This window comes from Pleurodeles waltl, chromosome 10 (assembly GCF_031143425.1).
Source record: "Pleurodeles waltl isolate 20211129_DDA chromosome 10, aPleWal1.hap1.20221129, whole genome shotgun sequence".
NCBI lineage: Eukaryota > Metazoa > Chordata > Amphibia > Caudata > Salamandridae > Pleurodeles > Pleurodeles waltl.
This window is the reverse complement of record NC_090449.1, coordinates 12053635-12069923: the sequence shown is the minus strand read 5'-3', so window position 1 is coordinate 12069923 and position 16289 is coordinate 12053635. Positions and strand designations below refer to the sequence as shown.

The following is a 16289-nucleotide window of genomic DNA, read 5'->3' as shown; positions in this document are numbered from 1 at the left end:
CACCGCCAGCCTGTTGGCGGTGCTTCCGTAGTCCCCGGCCCTGGCGGTCTTGGACCGCCAGGGTCGGAATGACCCCCTCAGTGTCCCAAATGTATCTTCTGGTCTCTGCCCACTGCCCTGGGTAGTGCCATCCTAGTGAGACCTGAAAACACAGACTCGTGCCACAGGAGGAGGACACAAAGCCCATTCCTAGTGTAGCCTATTGATGTCATGCGCATTAGAATAACCGTGGTTCTGGGCGGACTCTGAACTGGAAGTACGTAATGTGCAGGGAGGTGTTAGGGTGTGGTCCCCGGAAAGTATGATGTAATGAACAGTGAGTGAGTGTATGCTGAAGAACAAAGCAAGGTTTTACCGCAGCTCCAGTGTGGTGTAATTCATCTGCATGCTCCCGGACTGGCGAAGGCGCTACACATGCACCCATAGGCGCTATGGAACTCCTGGGAGGCCGGCCACCAAGCTGCTGGGACGGCGGTCCTGCATCTACCATGCCCTGAATGTCCTTACAGAGACCCTTAACTTCAAGCCTTGACACAACCAAATCTGAGCACTAAGAGGGGCTTCTCACCCACCTCAGTTTTCCTATGTGCTGGCTTTTTAATTAATGGAAGGCATGCCTGTGGACAAAGACAAGTCGAGAAACTTCAACAAATGTCACTAAAAGAAAACTGCAATTCTCGACAGACAGCTTTGTAAAGTGCTCATATATTCAAGAATACAGATTGATTTATGCCCAGGGATTAAACACTACAACTGTGAATTTAGGCAGGGTTTAGAGGTAATACAGTGACATCATGCTGATGGGGAGGGGCCTTGTATAGTACAAGTCAGGAGAAACAGCCTAAAACCTTCTACAGTGCCCCCGGCAAACAAATGGAATTTTTACAGCAGTGCACTGCCTACTCCTGGAAGTGTCCTGGCTGACTGGTAATATTGTTGAGGTGAGATGAGGCTTTTTGGAGGCATGTCCTCCAGGAGACGAGGGAAGTATCTTATTTAACATTGGCAGAAGTTGATGTGACTGTCATACGTTCAATAAAAGGATCTCATCTTGTGAGCTAGAGCGCCCCCGTCTCTGTGCTTATATCAGCCGGGGGCACTTTGTTGGGGTCTTTATGCTTATATCAGTCAGAGAGCACTCTGCCAGGGTCTCTGTGCTTATATCAGTCAGAGATCACTCTGCCAGGGTCTCTGTAGTTATATCATCAGTCGGGGAGCACTCTGCCAGGGTCTCTGTGCTGATATCAGTCAGAGAGCACTCTACCTGGGTCTCTGTGTCTATATCAGCCAGAGGGCACTCTGACAGGGTCTCTGTGCTTATATCAGTCAGAGAGCACTCTGCCAGGGTCTCTGTGCTGATATCAGTCAGAGATCACTCTGCCAGGGTCTCTGTGGTTATATCATCAGTCGGGGGCACTCTGACAGGGTCTCTGTGTTTATATCAGCCGGGGGCACTTTGTTGCGGTCTTTATGCTTATATCAGTCAGAGAGCACTCTGCCAGGGTCTCTGTGCTTATATCAGTCAGAGAGCACTCTGACAGGGTCTCTGTGCTTATATCAGCCAGGAGGCACTCCGTTGGGGTTTCTGTGCTTATATCAGTCAGGGGCACTCTGCCGGGGTCACTGTGCTCATATCATCAGTTGGGGAGCACTCTTCCTGGGTCTCTGTGTCTATATCAGCCAGAGGGCACTCTGTTGGAGTCTCTGTGCTTATATCAGTCCAGGAGCGTTCCACCCGGGTCAGTGTAGTCATATCTGTCCAGGGGCTTATAAACATCATTCTGTTTCACAGTGGAAGTCACTTACTCCAAGAATTATAAAACACTAAGGGCCTGGTTTAGAGTTTGGCAGATTAGGTTACCCCATCACAAACTTCACGTATATCTTGTCTGCCGTTTTACAATTCCATTATATCCTATAGAAATTGAAATATGGCAAATGGGATCTCCATCATGTTTGTGACAGAGTAACCCCATCTGCCAAACTCTAAACCAGAACCTAAGTTTCTCTACAGTTCCAAAATTACAAATACTTCCACCTTTTTGGGCATTGTTATGACTTGTCCAAAATATTTACTAAAGCTCATGGTGGTTGAGTGAGTGAGTAAGTGAGTGAGTGAGTGAATAGAGGATGAGTCATGAGTGAGTGAATAGAGGATGAGGTAGTGATTGGGCGAACAGGAGTTAATGTGTAATTAGCAACTGAGTGATTGAGTGAGTATGTGAGACAGTGAGTGAGTGGTTGTGTGTGATAGTAAGTAAATGAGTGGGTAAATACTTTTGTACAGCTTACTATACAGAGACTGACACGAAGCCCAGAACAGATCTAGGCGGAGAGAACTCCAGGCCACACTTGGGGCTAAATCCAGCTGTGGAAGGTGCCCACGAACATGGAGTCACTCCTCAGGGCAGTATCCCTGCTTTCTGTCTGTTAGCGTGTAATGGACAAGCTCCTCTCCGAAGATGAAGACGGGCTCAATGATTAGGCACCAGACTGACTTCACTAAGTGAAGATAAAGCACCCAATCTGTAATCAGAAGAATGCTATCATTTTGTAGCGCTAACACCCTCAGATAAAGCAATCCCAAGTAAACCCCGGAGCGTGCCTTACCGCGGAAGCTGTGGCGCTGCAGCCCCTGGATACGGTTGTCGTTCATCTTCAGCTCCTGCAGCAATGGTGGCAGCGGTGGGACGGCTGTCAGCCGGTTGCCATCCAGGTTAAGACGCTTCAGCTTGGTCAAGTTCTGAGTGAATGAAGAAACAAGTAGTGGGTGACAGTCTCACTTCTGTACTCTGTCCCCTGAAATGACCCAGGTACCAGCCATGGTGTCTTCAGCAACAGAACATGAGATCCCTTGCACGACTCCCAAAGCATCCGCTGAGCCATTTGGTTTAGCATTTACATAGACCTCAACAGACTGATAAATGATTGACCCATAGATGAGAGTGGATTCACTGGCCAGTTTAGCTCCCAGACTCTCCAGGAATCTCTCGCCTGATGTGGAAGTCACCAAACTTTTACTTTCTTTTTAAAACAAGGATAAAACATGTGAAGGAAGCAAGTATCCTCTAGGTGGAGCTACAGTTGTTTATACAACACCCCATGGGGCGGGTCAGGTACCTACCAGGCAGGGCAAGACAGTAAACATACTTCCCTCAGGGACAGCTTCAGGATTTTGCAGGCCCTCGGCAAACATATTTTGGGGGTCCCTGTACAGAACAGCCATGAATTTATGATCCCATTTCAGCTTTTTCATGCTCTCCTTGGGCCAGGTCACTGTCAGTGACAGACACACTCCTCCACATTCTAACTGTGTCTACATCTAATATTCAGGGACGTTGGGGTGTGTTTCACTATTGTAACACAGCAGCCGCTCACTAATATTACTGAAAATAATTTTGTGTGAATTCCTCCAATTTCTCATATGTGAGGTCCTGTTTTGATCTAAAAGAAACTATCTTTATGGATGTTGCATGAAACATAAACAGAACATTTCTCTGCAAAATGTCTGTGATATACTCACACACATCACCCTCATTAAAAAATAAAGGAAAAGGCTATGTAAAACAATCTGTTTGTGAAGTATTCAAGGTCATCAGGGCGAGACTCCGCACAGCTGCTCACTCAGAGGGCTCCCGGAAACGCTGGGCCCGGGGCCAGAGACCATTTTGCCATGCATTAAGATATCTCTGACTTCCTTGCTATATTTATAGTAGCAACAGAGGGAACATATGTTGAATTTCTGTGCACAGGCCTTGCCACCACGACAACACTGTACTATTAAGACAATACGTTGCATTACGGGGCATCCCCTCACACTCCAGACTCTCAAACTTGAAAATAAACACCACGCTGGGGGCAGTCCCTCCCGCACATGAATCTAAACAATTCGAAATAAACACCAAACACTGGGCCTGTCCTCCTGGTCAAAGCAGTAACACCTTAAGGAAATTACCATCCTCTCATGGATGATTTTAATACCTTAGACTCAACATCCCAACATGGATATGTTCATTCTCTAGGGGTTCATCCGCCAGCAAGGAGGTGTTTCTTGCAACAAGGCAAGCTTAGGCTGTGCTGACAGAAACCATGTTTGTTCCATCCTCCAGGCAGGAAACCTGGGAATACAACCCACTGACTTTTGATGGGCTTCCCAGTACCATACACTTCTAAACGAGGTCCTAATGCTCCAAAAACTAAAGTGTTGGGCCTGTCTATCCAGGCACTACTCGAGTACTTAAAAACAAGCACCACAATGGTGGGCCACCGTCCCATGCAGGACTTTTAATACTTGAAAATAAACACCATGCTGCAGGGCCGGCCTTTTCATACAGGACTCTAATACTTGAAAATAAACACCGTGCTGCAGGGCCTGCCTTTCCATGCAGGACTCTAATACTTGAAAATAAACACCATGCTGCAGGGCCGGCCTTTTCATGAAGGTCTCTAATACTTGAAAATAAACACCACGCAGCGGGGCCGGCCTTTTCATACAGGACTCTAATACTTGAAAATAAACACCATGCTGCAGGGCCTGCCTTTCCATGCAGAACTCTAGTACTTGAAAATAAACACCATGCTGCAGGGCCTGCCTTTCCATGCAGGGCTCTCACACTTGGAAATAAACACCATGCTGCAGGGCCGGCCTTTTCATGCAGGACTCTAATACTTGAAAATAAACACCATGCTGCAGGGCCGGCCTTTTCATGCAGGACTCTAATACTTGAAAATAAACACCATGCTGCAGGGCCTGCCTTTCCATGCAGGGCTCTCACACTTGGAAATAAACACCATGCTGCAGGGCCGGCCTTTCCATGCAGGACTCTAATACTTGAAAATAAACACCATGCTGCAGGGCCGGCCTTTCCATGCAGAACTCTAGTACTTGAAAATAAACACCATGCTGCAGGGCCTGCCTTTCCATGCAGGGCTCTCACACTTGGAAATAAACACCATGCTGCAGGGCCGGCCTTTCCATGCAGGACTCTAATACTTGAAAATAAACACCATGCTGCAGGGCCGGCCTTTTCATGCAGGACTCTAATACTTGAAAATAAACACCATGCTGCAGGGCCTGCCTTTCCATGCAGGGCTCTCACACTTGGAAATAAACACCATGCTGCAGGGCCGGCCTTTCCATGCAGGACTCTAATACTTGAAAATAAACACCATGCTGCAGGGCCGGCCTTTTCATGCAGGACTCTAATACTTGAAAATAAACACCATGCTGCAGGGCCTGCCTTTCCATGCAGGGCTCTCACACTTGGAAATAAACACCATGCTGCAGGGCCTGCCTTTCCATGCAGCGCTCTCACACTTAGAAATAAACACCATGCTGCAGGGCCTGCCTTTTCATGCAGGACTTGTAATACTTGAAAATAAATACCATGCTGCAGGGCCGGCCTTTTCATGCAGGACTCTAATACTTGAAAATAAACACCATGCTGCAGGGCCGGCCTTTCCATGCAGGGCTCTAATACTTGAAAATAAACACCATCCTGCAGGGCCGGCCTTTTCATGCAGGACTCTAATACTTGAAAATAAACACCATGCTGCAGGGCCGGCCTTTTCATGCAGCACTCTAATACTTGAAAATAAACACCATCCTGCAGGGCCTGCCATTTCATGCAGGACTCTAATACTTGAAAATAAACACCATGCTGCAGGGCCGGCCTTTTCATGCAGGACTCTAATACTTGAAAATAAACACCATGCTGCAGGGCCGGCCTTTCCATGCAGGACTCTAATACTTGAAAATAAACACCATGCTGCAGGGCCGGCCTTTTCATGCAGGACTCTAATACTTGAAAATAAACACCATGCTGCAGGGCCTGCCTTTCCATGCAGGGCTCTCACACTTGGAAATAAACACCATGCTGCAGGGCCTGCCTTTCCATGCAGCGCTCTCACACTTAGAAATAAACACCATGCTGCAGGGCCTGCCTTTTCATGCAGGACTTGTAATACTTGAAAATAAATACCATGCTGCAGGGCCGGCCTTTTCATGCAGGACTCTAATACTTGAAAATAAACACCATGCTGCAGGGCCGGCCTTTCCATGCAGGGCTCTAATACTTGAAAATAAACACCATCCTGCAGGGCCGGCCTTTTCATGCAGGACTCTAATACTTGAAAATAAACACCATGCTGCAGGGCCGGCCTTTTCATGCAGCACTCTAATACTTGAAAATAAACACCATCCTGCAGGGCCTGCCATTTCATGCAGGACTCTAATACTTGAAAATAAACACCATGCTGCAGGGCCGGCCTTTTCATGCAGGACTCTAATACTTGAAAATAAACACCATGCTGCAGGGCCTGCCTTTCCATGCAGGACTCTCATACTTGAAAATAAACACCATGCTGCAGGGCCTGCCTTTCCATGCAGGGCTCTCACACTTGGAAATAAACACCATGCTGCAGGGCCTGCCTTTTCATGCAGAACTCTAGTACTTGAAAATAAACACCATGCTGCAGGGCCTGCCTTTCCATGCAGGACTCTAATACTTGAAAATAAACACCATACTGCAGGGCCTGCCTTTCCATGCAGCCTCTCAGACTTGATAATAAACACCGTGCTGCAGGGCCTGCCTTTCCATGCAGGACTCTCATACTTGAAAATAAACACCATGCTGCAGGGCCTGCCTTTCCATGCAGGGCTCTCACACTTGGAAATAAACACCATGCTGCAGGGCCTGCCTTTCCATGCAGCGCTCTCACACTTAGAAATAAACACCATGCTGCAGGGCCTGCCTTTTCATGCAGGACTTGTAATACTTGAAAATAAATACCATGCTGCAGGGCCGGCCTTTTCATGCAGGACTCTAATACTTGAAAATAAACACCATGCTGCAGGGCCGGCCTTTCCATGCAGGGCTCTAATACTTGAAAATAAACACCATCCTGCAGGGCCGGCCTTTTCATGCAGGACTCTAATACTTGAAAATAAACACCATGCTGCAGGGCCGGCCTTTTCATGCAGCACTCTAATACTTGAAAATAAACACCATCCTGCAGGGCCTGCCTTTTCATGCAGGACTCTAATACTTGAAAATAAACACCATGCTGCAGGGCCGGCCTTTTCATGCAGGACTCTAATACTTGAAAATAAACACCATGCTGCAGGGCCTGCCTTTCCATGCAGGACTCTCATACTTGAAAATAAACACCATGCTGCAGGGCCTGCCTTTCCATGCAGGGCTCTCACACTTGGAAATAAACACCATGCTGCAGGGCCTGCCTTTTCATGCAGAACTCTAGTACTTGAAAATAAACACCATGCTGCAGGGCCTGCCTTTCCATGCAGGACTCTAATACTTGAAAATAAACACCATACTGCAGGGCCTGCCTTTCCATGCAGCCTCTCAGACTTGATAATAAACACCGTGCTGCAGGGCCTGCCTTTCCATGCAGGACTCTCATACTTGAAAATAAACACCATGCTGTAGGGCCTGCCTTTCCATGCAGGACTCTAATACTTGAAAATAAACACCATGCTACAGCGCCTGCCTTTCCATGCAGAACTCTCACACTTGAAAATAAACACCATGCTGCAGCGCCTGCCTTTCCATGCAGAACTCTCACACTTGAAAATAAACACCATACTGCAGGGCCTGCCTTTCCATGCAGGACTCTAATACTTGAAAATAAACACCATGCTGCAGGGCCTGCCTTTCCATGCAGGACTCTAATACTTGAAAATAAACACCGTGCTGCAGGGCCTGACTTTCCATGCAGGACTTCTAATACTTGAAAATAAACACCATGCTGCAGGGCCGGCCTTTTCATGTAGGACTCTAATACTTGAAAATAAACACCATGCTGCAGGGCCGACCTTTTCATGCAGGACTCTAATAGTTGAAAATAAACACCATGCTGCAGGGCCTGCCTTTCCATGCAGGGCTCTCATACTTGGAAATAAACACCATGCTGCAGGGCCTGCCTTTTCATGCAGAACTCTAGTACTTGAAAATAAACACCATGCTGCAGGGCCTGCCTTTCCATGCAGGACTCTAATACTTGAAAATAAACACCATACTGCAGGGCCTGCCTTTCCATGCAGCCTCTCAGACTTGAAAATAAACACCATGCTGCAGGGCCTGCCTTTCCATGCAGGACTCTCATACTTGAAAATAAACACCATGCTGCAGCGCCTGCCTTTCCATGCAGAACTCTCACACTTGAAAATAAACACCATACTGCAGGGCCTGCCTTTCCATGCAGGACTCTAATACTTGAAAATAAACACCATGCTACAGGGCCTGCCTTTCCATGCAGGACTCTAATACTTGAAAATAAACACCATACTGCAGGGCCTGCCTTTCCATGCAGCCTCTCAGACTTGAAAATAAACACCGTGCTGCAGGGCCTGCCTTTCCATGCAGGACTCTCATACTTGAAAATAAACACCATGCTGCAGGGCCTGCCTTTCCATGCAGGACTCTAATACTTGAAAATAAACACCATGCTGCAGCGCCTGCCTTTCCATGCAGAACTCTCACACTTGAAAATAAACACCATACTGCAGGGCCTGCCTTTCCATGCAGGACTCTAATACTTGAAAATAAACACCATGCTGCAGCGCCTGCCTTTCCATGCAGAACTCTCACACTTGAAAATAAACACCATACTGCAGGGCCTGCCTTTCCATGCAGGACTCTAATACTTGAAAATAAACACCGTGCTGCAGGGCCTGACTTTCCATGCAGGACTTGTAATACTTGAAAATAAACACCATGCTGCAGGGCCTGCCTTTCCATGCAGGCTCTCAGACTTGAAAATAGACACCATGCTGCAGGGCCTGCCTTTCCATGCAGGACTCTCATACTTGAAAATAAACACCATGCTGCAGGGCCTGCCTTTCCATGCAGGACTCTCATACTTGAAAATAAACACCATGCTGCAGGGCCTGCCTTTCCATGCAGGACTCTCATACTTGAAAATAAACACCACGCAGCGGGGCCTGCCTTTCCATGCAGGACTCTCATACTTGAAAATAAACACCATGCTGCAGGGCCTGCCTTTCCATGCAGGACTCTAATACTTGAAAATAAACACCATGCTGCAGCGCCTGCCTTTCCATGCAGAACCCTAATACTGGAAAATAAGCACCATGCTGCAGGGCCTGCCTTTCCATGCAGGACTCTCACACTTGAAAATAAACACCATGCTGCAGGGCCTGCCTTTCCATGCAGGACTCTCATACTTGAAAATAAACACCATACTGCAGGGCCTGCCTTTCCATGCAGAACCCTAATACTGGAAAATAAAAAACATGCTGCAGGGCCTGCCTTTCCATGCAGAACCCTAATACTGGAAAATAAGCACCATGCTGCAGGGCCTGCCTTTCCATACAATATTTTTGTACTTGAAAGCACATGCCCGATGACTTATTCACGGAGTTAAATTTCTTTTTAAAGAGCCAGAGTTTACAGAATTTCCAAACTCATCTGTGGGGATGATGGCAGTGGGTTCTGGACCCAAACTGACCCACAAATATTTGACATCACACTAGATGTCACACAGAGATTCAAGATTATTTCAGGGTTCACTTTTATCCAGTTCTCCCAGGTCTAACAAAAAGGCCAAAGGCAATGACCAGACGCACACATGAGATGCCCTCTGAGAACTCTACGGTGCCCCTAGGAGTCAAACACCTGGACTGCGAGGCAAGGAAGTGGCAGAGGAGGAGGCAGCTGTGCCCCAGTGGCAAATACCAACCCAACGGATGGAGCATTGGATGGATCAGGTGTGGAGGTGGGAGTTCAGCATCACCGAGCTAGAGTGACACGGTTATGTCTCACAAACACAAACATAAACCCAGAGATCTACAGGCTCCCAGGTGTTACTCAGACCCCCACGGCAGGAAGAGGCGATTGTAGATCATAATGAGCAGAATCTGAAAGTGAGAACTACAAGCACTGACATGCAACTAACTGCTGTGAGTGTGTAACGTTCACAAGACTGCCAGATACAATACCTGTGAAAAGGAGAACACACGTGCACTGAGCGGAGCCCAGGAGGGATGTCTCTGGTGCAATGTGGGCACTGACAACAGCATCTAAGGCTAGTGCAAGAATGAATGATACTGGACCTAGACCTCCCCAGCCGTCCCCAGAGTGAGCATCAGGTTCACAGTAGTGTCTGTAACAATACAGTCCACTTACGGATGCCACCCCAGGGGAAGAGGGCAGACCTGCACATGCACCAGTCTGAAATCACAGCAGGTAACAGGGGCACTGTAGTGTGCCAGCTGTCTCTTGGCTAGGTTTGTGCTGTAGACACACCACTCACACAGAAACATATATACATAAATACATGCATACATATGCAGATACATACATGCATACATACATAAATGCATGCATACATACTTACAAATATACAAACATATACATAGATATATACATGCATGCATACACGAATGCATATATACATACATACAAACATGCACACACACAATTATACATACATAAATATATGCATACATACATAAACATATACATACACACATACAAACATACATAGGTCCACACAGGGAAGAGGTGGAGCTTTCGAAGTCTTCTTACCATGCACAGGAGGGAGCCCCTCTCTGGACCCTTACCTTGAAGACATCCATGGCCACCCCAGCATCCTCCAGCTTGTTTTTGCTGAGATCCAACCATTCAAGGTTGGGGAGACCAGCGAAGGCATCAGCGGGCAGGTGGGCGATCTCGTTCTCTGAGGGAGGAGGGGAAAAGGAGATGAACGATCATTACTCTGGTGCACAGAACAGGAGGGCAGAAAGGGAGCCCTAGGTGTCATTCAGTGGGCGAGTGACCATGTTTAGGTGCCTCTGAGAGCTGAGTAGACAGACTCCATCATTCCTGAGTGTGACTATCATTCTGGACAGCAGTGTGTACTCTAGACACCCCCTCACAACCATCTCGCACAAGCTGTTCGCAGAATAGCAAGTGACCCACTGAGAAGACACAGACAACATCAAACAATACAGGGCCTGGTTCACAACTGCGTTTTGTAGTACCATTTTAGTACCTAAATAGTACTGCAAACATACTACAAAATGCTACTCACAAACTGCACTTCTAAAGCACTACCATAAAACAGGAGTAAGTACAGCACTACACGTGGCCACTAGTACTGGATCAACCTCCCACAAGAAAAAATAAATAATTACAAGTACTTTAATTAGAATTTTGTATTAAAAAAGTTACACTAATGTGCTACAATTTTTTTAAAAGTTGTAAAATAGTTTATGGTTACCTAATACGTACTATTTTTAGATTTTTCCTTCACGTTAAATGACATTCATTTATATTTTTAAGTATTTAATTTTTAGTTGACATTGTTTCCTATGAGCGGTTATTTAAAGTTCCTACCTCCATTACTTTCTATAGGAAGGTGTTGCAGTACCGGTGCCTGGCCATGTGTAGTGCCAGACTTACTACTGTTGTGCAGCAGTACTGCAGAAGCACAGTTTATGACTATCACTTTGTAGTATGTTTGTAGTACTACCAAATACTCCAGAATGCAGTTTTGAATCAGGGCTAGATTGTCAGAGAGACCGCTCCGTGAATCGATTATAGCGCTGCTCCGTGAATCGATTATAGCACATCTCACGGGATTTAGGACTAGTTTGGATACAGAATTAGAGTGAAAGTAAAAGTCAGGTTCAGTGTGAAGGCGAGGTTCAGTGTCACAGAAGGAAGCTGTGGTCAGAGTTACGGTATTGATTAAGGTTCAGCTCAGGGTCAGGTTAGTGTTACACCGAGGGAAATACTAAAATACTAGGATGGAGGTCAGGGTTAGGGTAAGAACTGAGGTTTGGACCAGGGTCAGTTTAGTGTTATACTAAGAGAAATACTAATCAAGGTAATGGTCAGGGTTAAGGTAAAAATTATGGTTTAGCTCAGGGTCAGGTTAGTGTTATACTAAGAGTAAATACTAACTTGATGGTCAGGGATAAGGTAAGGATTATTGTTAAAATCAGAGTGAGGTTAGTGTTAAACTAAGAGTAAATATTAATGTGATGGTCAGGGTAAGGTAAGGATTATGGTTTAGATCAGGGTTAGGTTAGGGTTATACTAAGGGTAAATACTAACATGATGATCAGAGTTAAAGTGAGGATTATGGTTTAGATAAGGGTCAGATTAGTGTTACACTAAAGGTAGATACTAACGTGATGGTCAGGGTTCAGGTAAGGATTATGGTTTAGATCAGGGTCATGTTAGGTTGACACCAGGGGTTAATACTAACATGAGGGTCCGGGACAGTGTCAGGAGTGTTATACTAAGAGTAAATACTAACGTGATGGTCAGGGTTAAGGTAAGAATTACGGTTTAGATCAGAGTCAGGTCAGTGTTATACTAAAGGTAAATGCTAACATGATGGTCAGGGTTAAGGTAAGGGCTGAGGTTTAGATCAATGGCAGACTGGAATTACACTAAGGGTTAACAGTAGATCGAGGGCCAGGGTTAGGACAAGGATTATGGTTTATATCAGGGTTAGGCTATGGTTAAACTGAGATTAAGGATTTAGATGAGGGTCAGGGTTAGGGTAAGAATTACGGTTAAGATCAGGGTAGGGTTAGTGTTACACTAAGAGTAAATGCTAACGTGATGGTCAGGTCTAAATTAAGGATTATGGTTTAGATCAGGGTCAGGTTAGTGTTAAACTAAGGGTAAATACTAACCTAATGGTCAAGGTTCAGGTAAGGATTATGGTTTAGATCAGGGTCAGGTTAGGGTTCCACTAAGGGTAAATACTAACATGAAAGTCAGGATTAAGGTAAGGATTATGGTTAAAATCAGGGTTGGGTTAGTGTAACACTAAGGGTAAATGCTAATGTGAAGGTCAGGGTTGAAGTAAGGATTATGGTTTAGATCAGGGTCAGGTTAGTGTTATACCAAAGTTAAATGCTAACTGATGGTCAGGGTTAAGGTAAGGATTATGGTTTAGATCAGAGTCAGGTTAGTGTTATATTAAGGGTAAATACTAATGTGATGGACAGGGTTAAAGTAAGGCTTATGGTTTAGATCACGGTCAGGTTAGTGTTATACTAAGGGTAAATACTTATGTGATGGTCAGGGTTAAGGTACGGATTATGGTTTAGATCAGGGTAAGGTTAGTGTTACACTAAGTGTAAATACTAATGTGATGGTCAGGGTTAAGTGAAGAATTATGGTTTAGATCAGGGTCAGGTTAGTGTTATACTAAAGGTAAATACTAACTTGATGGCCAGGGTTAAGTGAAGGATTATGGTTTAGATCAGGGTCAGGTTAGTGTTATACTAAAGGTAAATGCTAACGTGATGGTCAGGGTTAAGTGAAGGATTATGGTTTAGAGCAGGGTCAGGTTAGTGTTACACTAAGGGTAAATACTAACGTGAAGGTCAGGGTTAAGGTAAGGATTATGGTTTAGATCATGGTTAGTGTTATACTAAAGGTAAATACTAACATGATTATTAGAGTTGGGGTAAGGATTATGGTTTAGATCAGGGTCAGTTAGTGTTACACTAAGGGTAAATACTAATGTGATGGTCAGGGTTAAGTGAAGGATTATGGTTTAGATCAGGGTTCAGTTAGTGTTATACTAAGGGTAAATACTAATGTGATGGTCAGAGTTAAAGTAAGGATTATGGTTTAGATCAGGGTCAGGTAAGTGTTACACTGAGGGTAAATACTAACATGAATATCAGGGTTAGGGAAGGATTATGGTTTGGATCAGGGTCAGGTTAATGTTACACTAAGGGTAAATACTAACGTGAAGGTCAGGGTTAAGGTAAGGATTATGGTTTAGATCATGGTTAGTGTTATACTAAAGGTAAATACTAACATGATTATTAGAGTTGGGGTAAGGATTATGGTTTAGATCAGGGTCAGTTAGTGTTACACTAAGGGTAAATACTAATGTGATGGTCAGGGTTAAGTGAAGGATTATGGTTTAGATCAGGGTTCAGTTAGTGTTATACTAAGGGTAAATACTAATGTGATGGTCAGAGTTAAGGTAAGGATTATGGTTTAGATCAGGGTCAGGTAAGTGTTACACTGAGGGTAAATACTAACATGAATATCAGGGTTAGGGAAGGATTATGGTTTGGATCAGGGTCAGGTTAGTGTTACACTAAGGGTAAATTCTAAAGTGATGGTCAGGGTTAAAGTAAGGATTATGGTGTAGATCAGGGTTAGGTTAGGGTTTTACTAAGGGTAAATGCTAACGTGATGGTCAGGGTTAAAGTAAGGATTATGGTTTGGATAAGGGTCAGGTTAGTGTTATAGTAAAGGTAAATACTAACATGGTGGTCAGGGATAAGGTAAGGATTATGGTGTAGATCAGTGTTAGGTTAGGGTTATACTAAGGGTAAATACTAATGTGATGATAAGGGTTAAGGTAAGGATTATGGTTTAGATCATGATCAGGTTAGTGTTATACTAAAGGTAAATACTAACGTGATTATCAGAGTTGGGGTAAGGATTATGGTTTAGATCAGGGTCAGTTAGTGTTACACTAAGAGTAAATACTAATGTGATGGTCAGAGTTAAGTGAAAGATTATGGTTTAGATCAGGATCTGTTAGTGTTATACTAAGGGTAAATACTAATGTGATGGTCAGGGTTAAGTGAAGGATTATGGTTTAGATCAGGGTCAGGTAAGTGTTACACTGAGGTTAAATACTAACGTGATTGTCATGGTTAGGGTAAGGTTTATGGTTTAGATCAGGGTCAGGTTAGGGTTATGCTGAGGGCAAATACTAACGTGATGGTCAGGGTTAAGGTAAGGATTATAGTTTAGATCAGGGTCAGGTTAGTGTTACTCTAAGGGTAAATACTAAGATAACGGCCACCACAGTGAGGGGTAAATTAGGCTCAGAATAATGAGGAGGATCATGATATGTAAGAGTTGATGTATGGATAAGGGTGTGACCAAGAGTTAGGAAAAACTTTGGGTAAAATTAGATTTAAAGTAAGGATAAGGTTTCCATACCCTAAAGTCAAAGGTTAGGGAAGGGATGAAGTTACATTTTATATTATTCTGAAAATCATTTTACATATTACAACCCATGAATCTAACTTTTTAACTGTAATGGTTTTCACTGAAAATGTTTCTCTGAAATAGCATTAGTTTCAAAAGTCTTAGGTTATGGTAGGGTGGCCCATGGTTGATGCTGACAAGGCTGGAGTAAGGAGGCCCTGGACTGGTCTTCCATGTTGTCCATCTCAGAAATCAGTGTGACCACTTAGTTACCGTTATACTAATGTTACCAAACTACAGCTTGTGGCCTAAAGTTGTTTAACAGCACGAGTTACAGTTTCTTCAGATAAATATAATTATAACTATAACTGCTGAATTTCTATGGTTTTGTACGGGTAAAACCTAACCATAATGTCCCTGTAACCTTAGTTTTTTTCAGTGAATTTCTGTTTTTCTTAAACATATAGTAATATATAACGACGGTACATTAACACAACCACTACCGTGCACTGCAGGGGTTGGCTGCAGGGCCTGCCAACCCCCCTGGCCAGCCCACTCCGCATACATCCAAACCCACATCGGCACAGCCCTTGGTGTGTCAGGGGATTTATTTTTTTTGTTCCTTGGGTTTCAGATCCACAGATCTATCATGGATTTAGACTGGGGGTCACTCTGAGCCCCGCGGTGGATCCATGGATGCGCGGTTCGGCCGAATAAAGCTAAATTGGGTAATTGTTTGATCCCTTAGAGACCCCTTCATGTGTCCTATGGGGTTATCTCAGTCCTGACCCTATGTTATTTCTGATTTTTGTTTCCCCCAGGCTGACTGAGAAAGGACATGGCAGCCGCAACTTCTTTTCAGGTTGCGGCCAGCCAATTAGAGCCTTGCTTTCCCCCAGGATCCGAGGATCCCCCACGGTGAATCTGCAAAGGATCTAAGTCCCTAGATATCTGTATTTCTTTTTCTTCTAACTCAGAAACTACTGAATGGATTTGCGCCAAATTACAGAAATCACAGTTTTTGGACCAAGATATAGCTTTCTGCCAAATATGGTGTAATTCTGTTCAGTGGTTGGGGGTGTAGTTGTGTCTAAAATCACCATGGGAAATTGCATGGGGAAAAACATGTTTTAGGACACCCCCTTTTTCTCGGCCCGCTTGATGTAGCAACCTAAAACTTTCCAGAGAGCAGCTGAAGTGAGTTGTACACTAGTCTGAAACAGCGCCAAAGTTATTGGGGAAAAAAACGCTTTGTCAATGGGAATTATGTCCCAACTATAACTACCTACTGGCGACCGTCAGTAGGTAATAAATAAACAT

General features: G+C 44.7%; 1 protein-coding gene across 3 annotated transcripts in view; it reads right to left on the bottom strand.

Annotated features, from left to right (window-relative positions):
- The window catches only part of LOC138260900 (extracellular matrix protein 2-like), a 295282-nt gene that overhangs the window by 65933 nt on the left and 213060 nt on the right, over nucleotides 1-16289 (bottom strand). For all 3 annotated transcript variants that reach the window (XM_069209384.1, XM_069209381.1, XM_069209383.1), the window contains 2 exons: nucleotides 10604-10719; nucleotides 2611-2743 (listed from right to left, as the gene is read on the bottom strand). In XM_069209384.1, the coding sequence (XP_069065485.1) occupies nucleotides 2611-2743; nucleotides 10604-10719 (249 nt within the window). The remainder of the gene's footprint in view (nucleotides 1-2610; nucleotides 2744-10603; nucleotides 10720-16289) is intronic.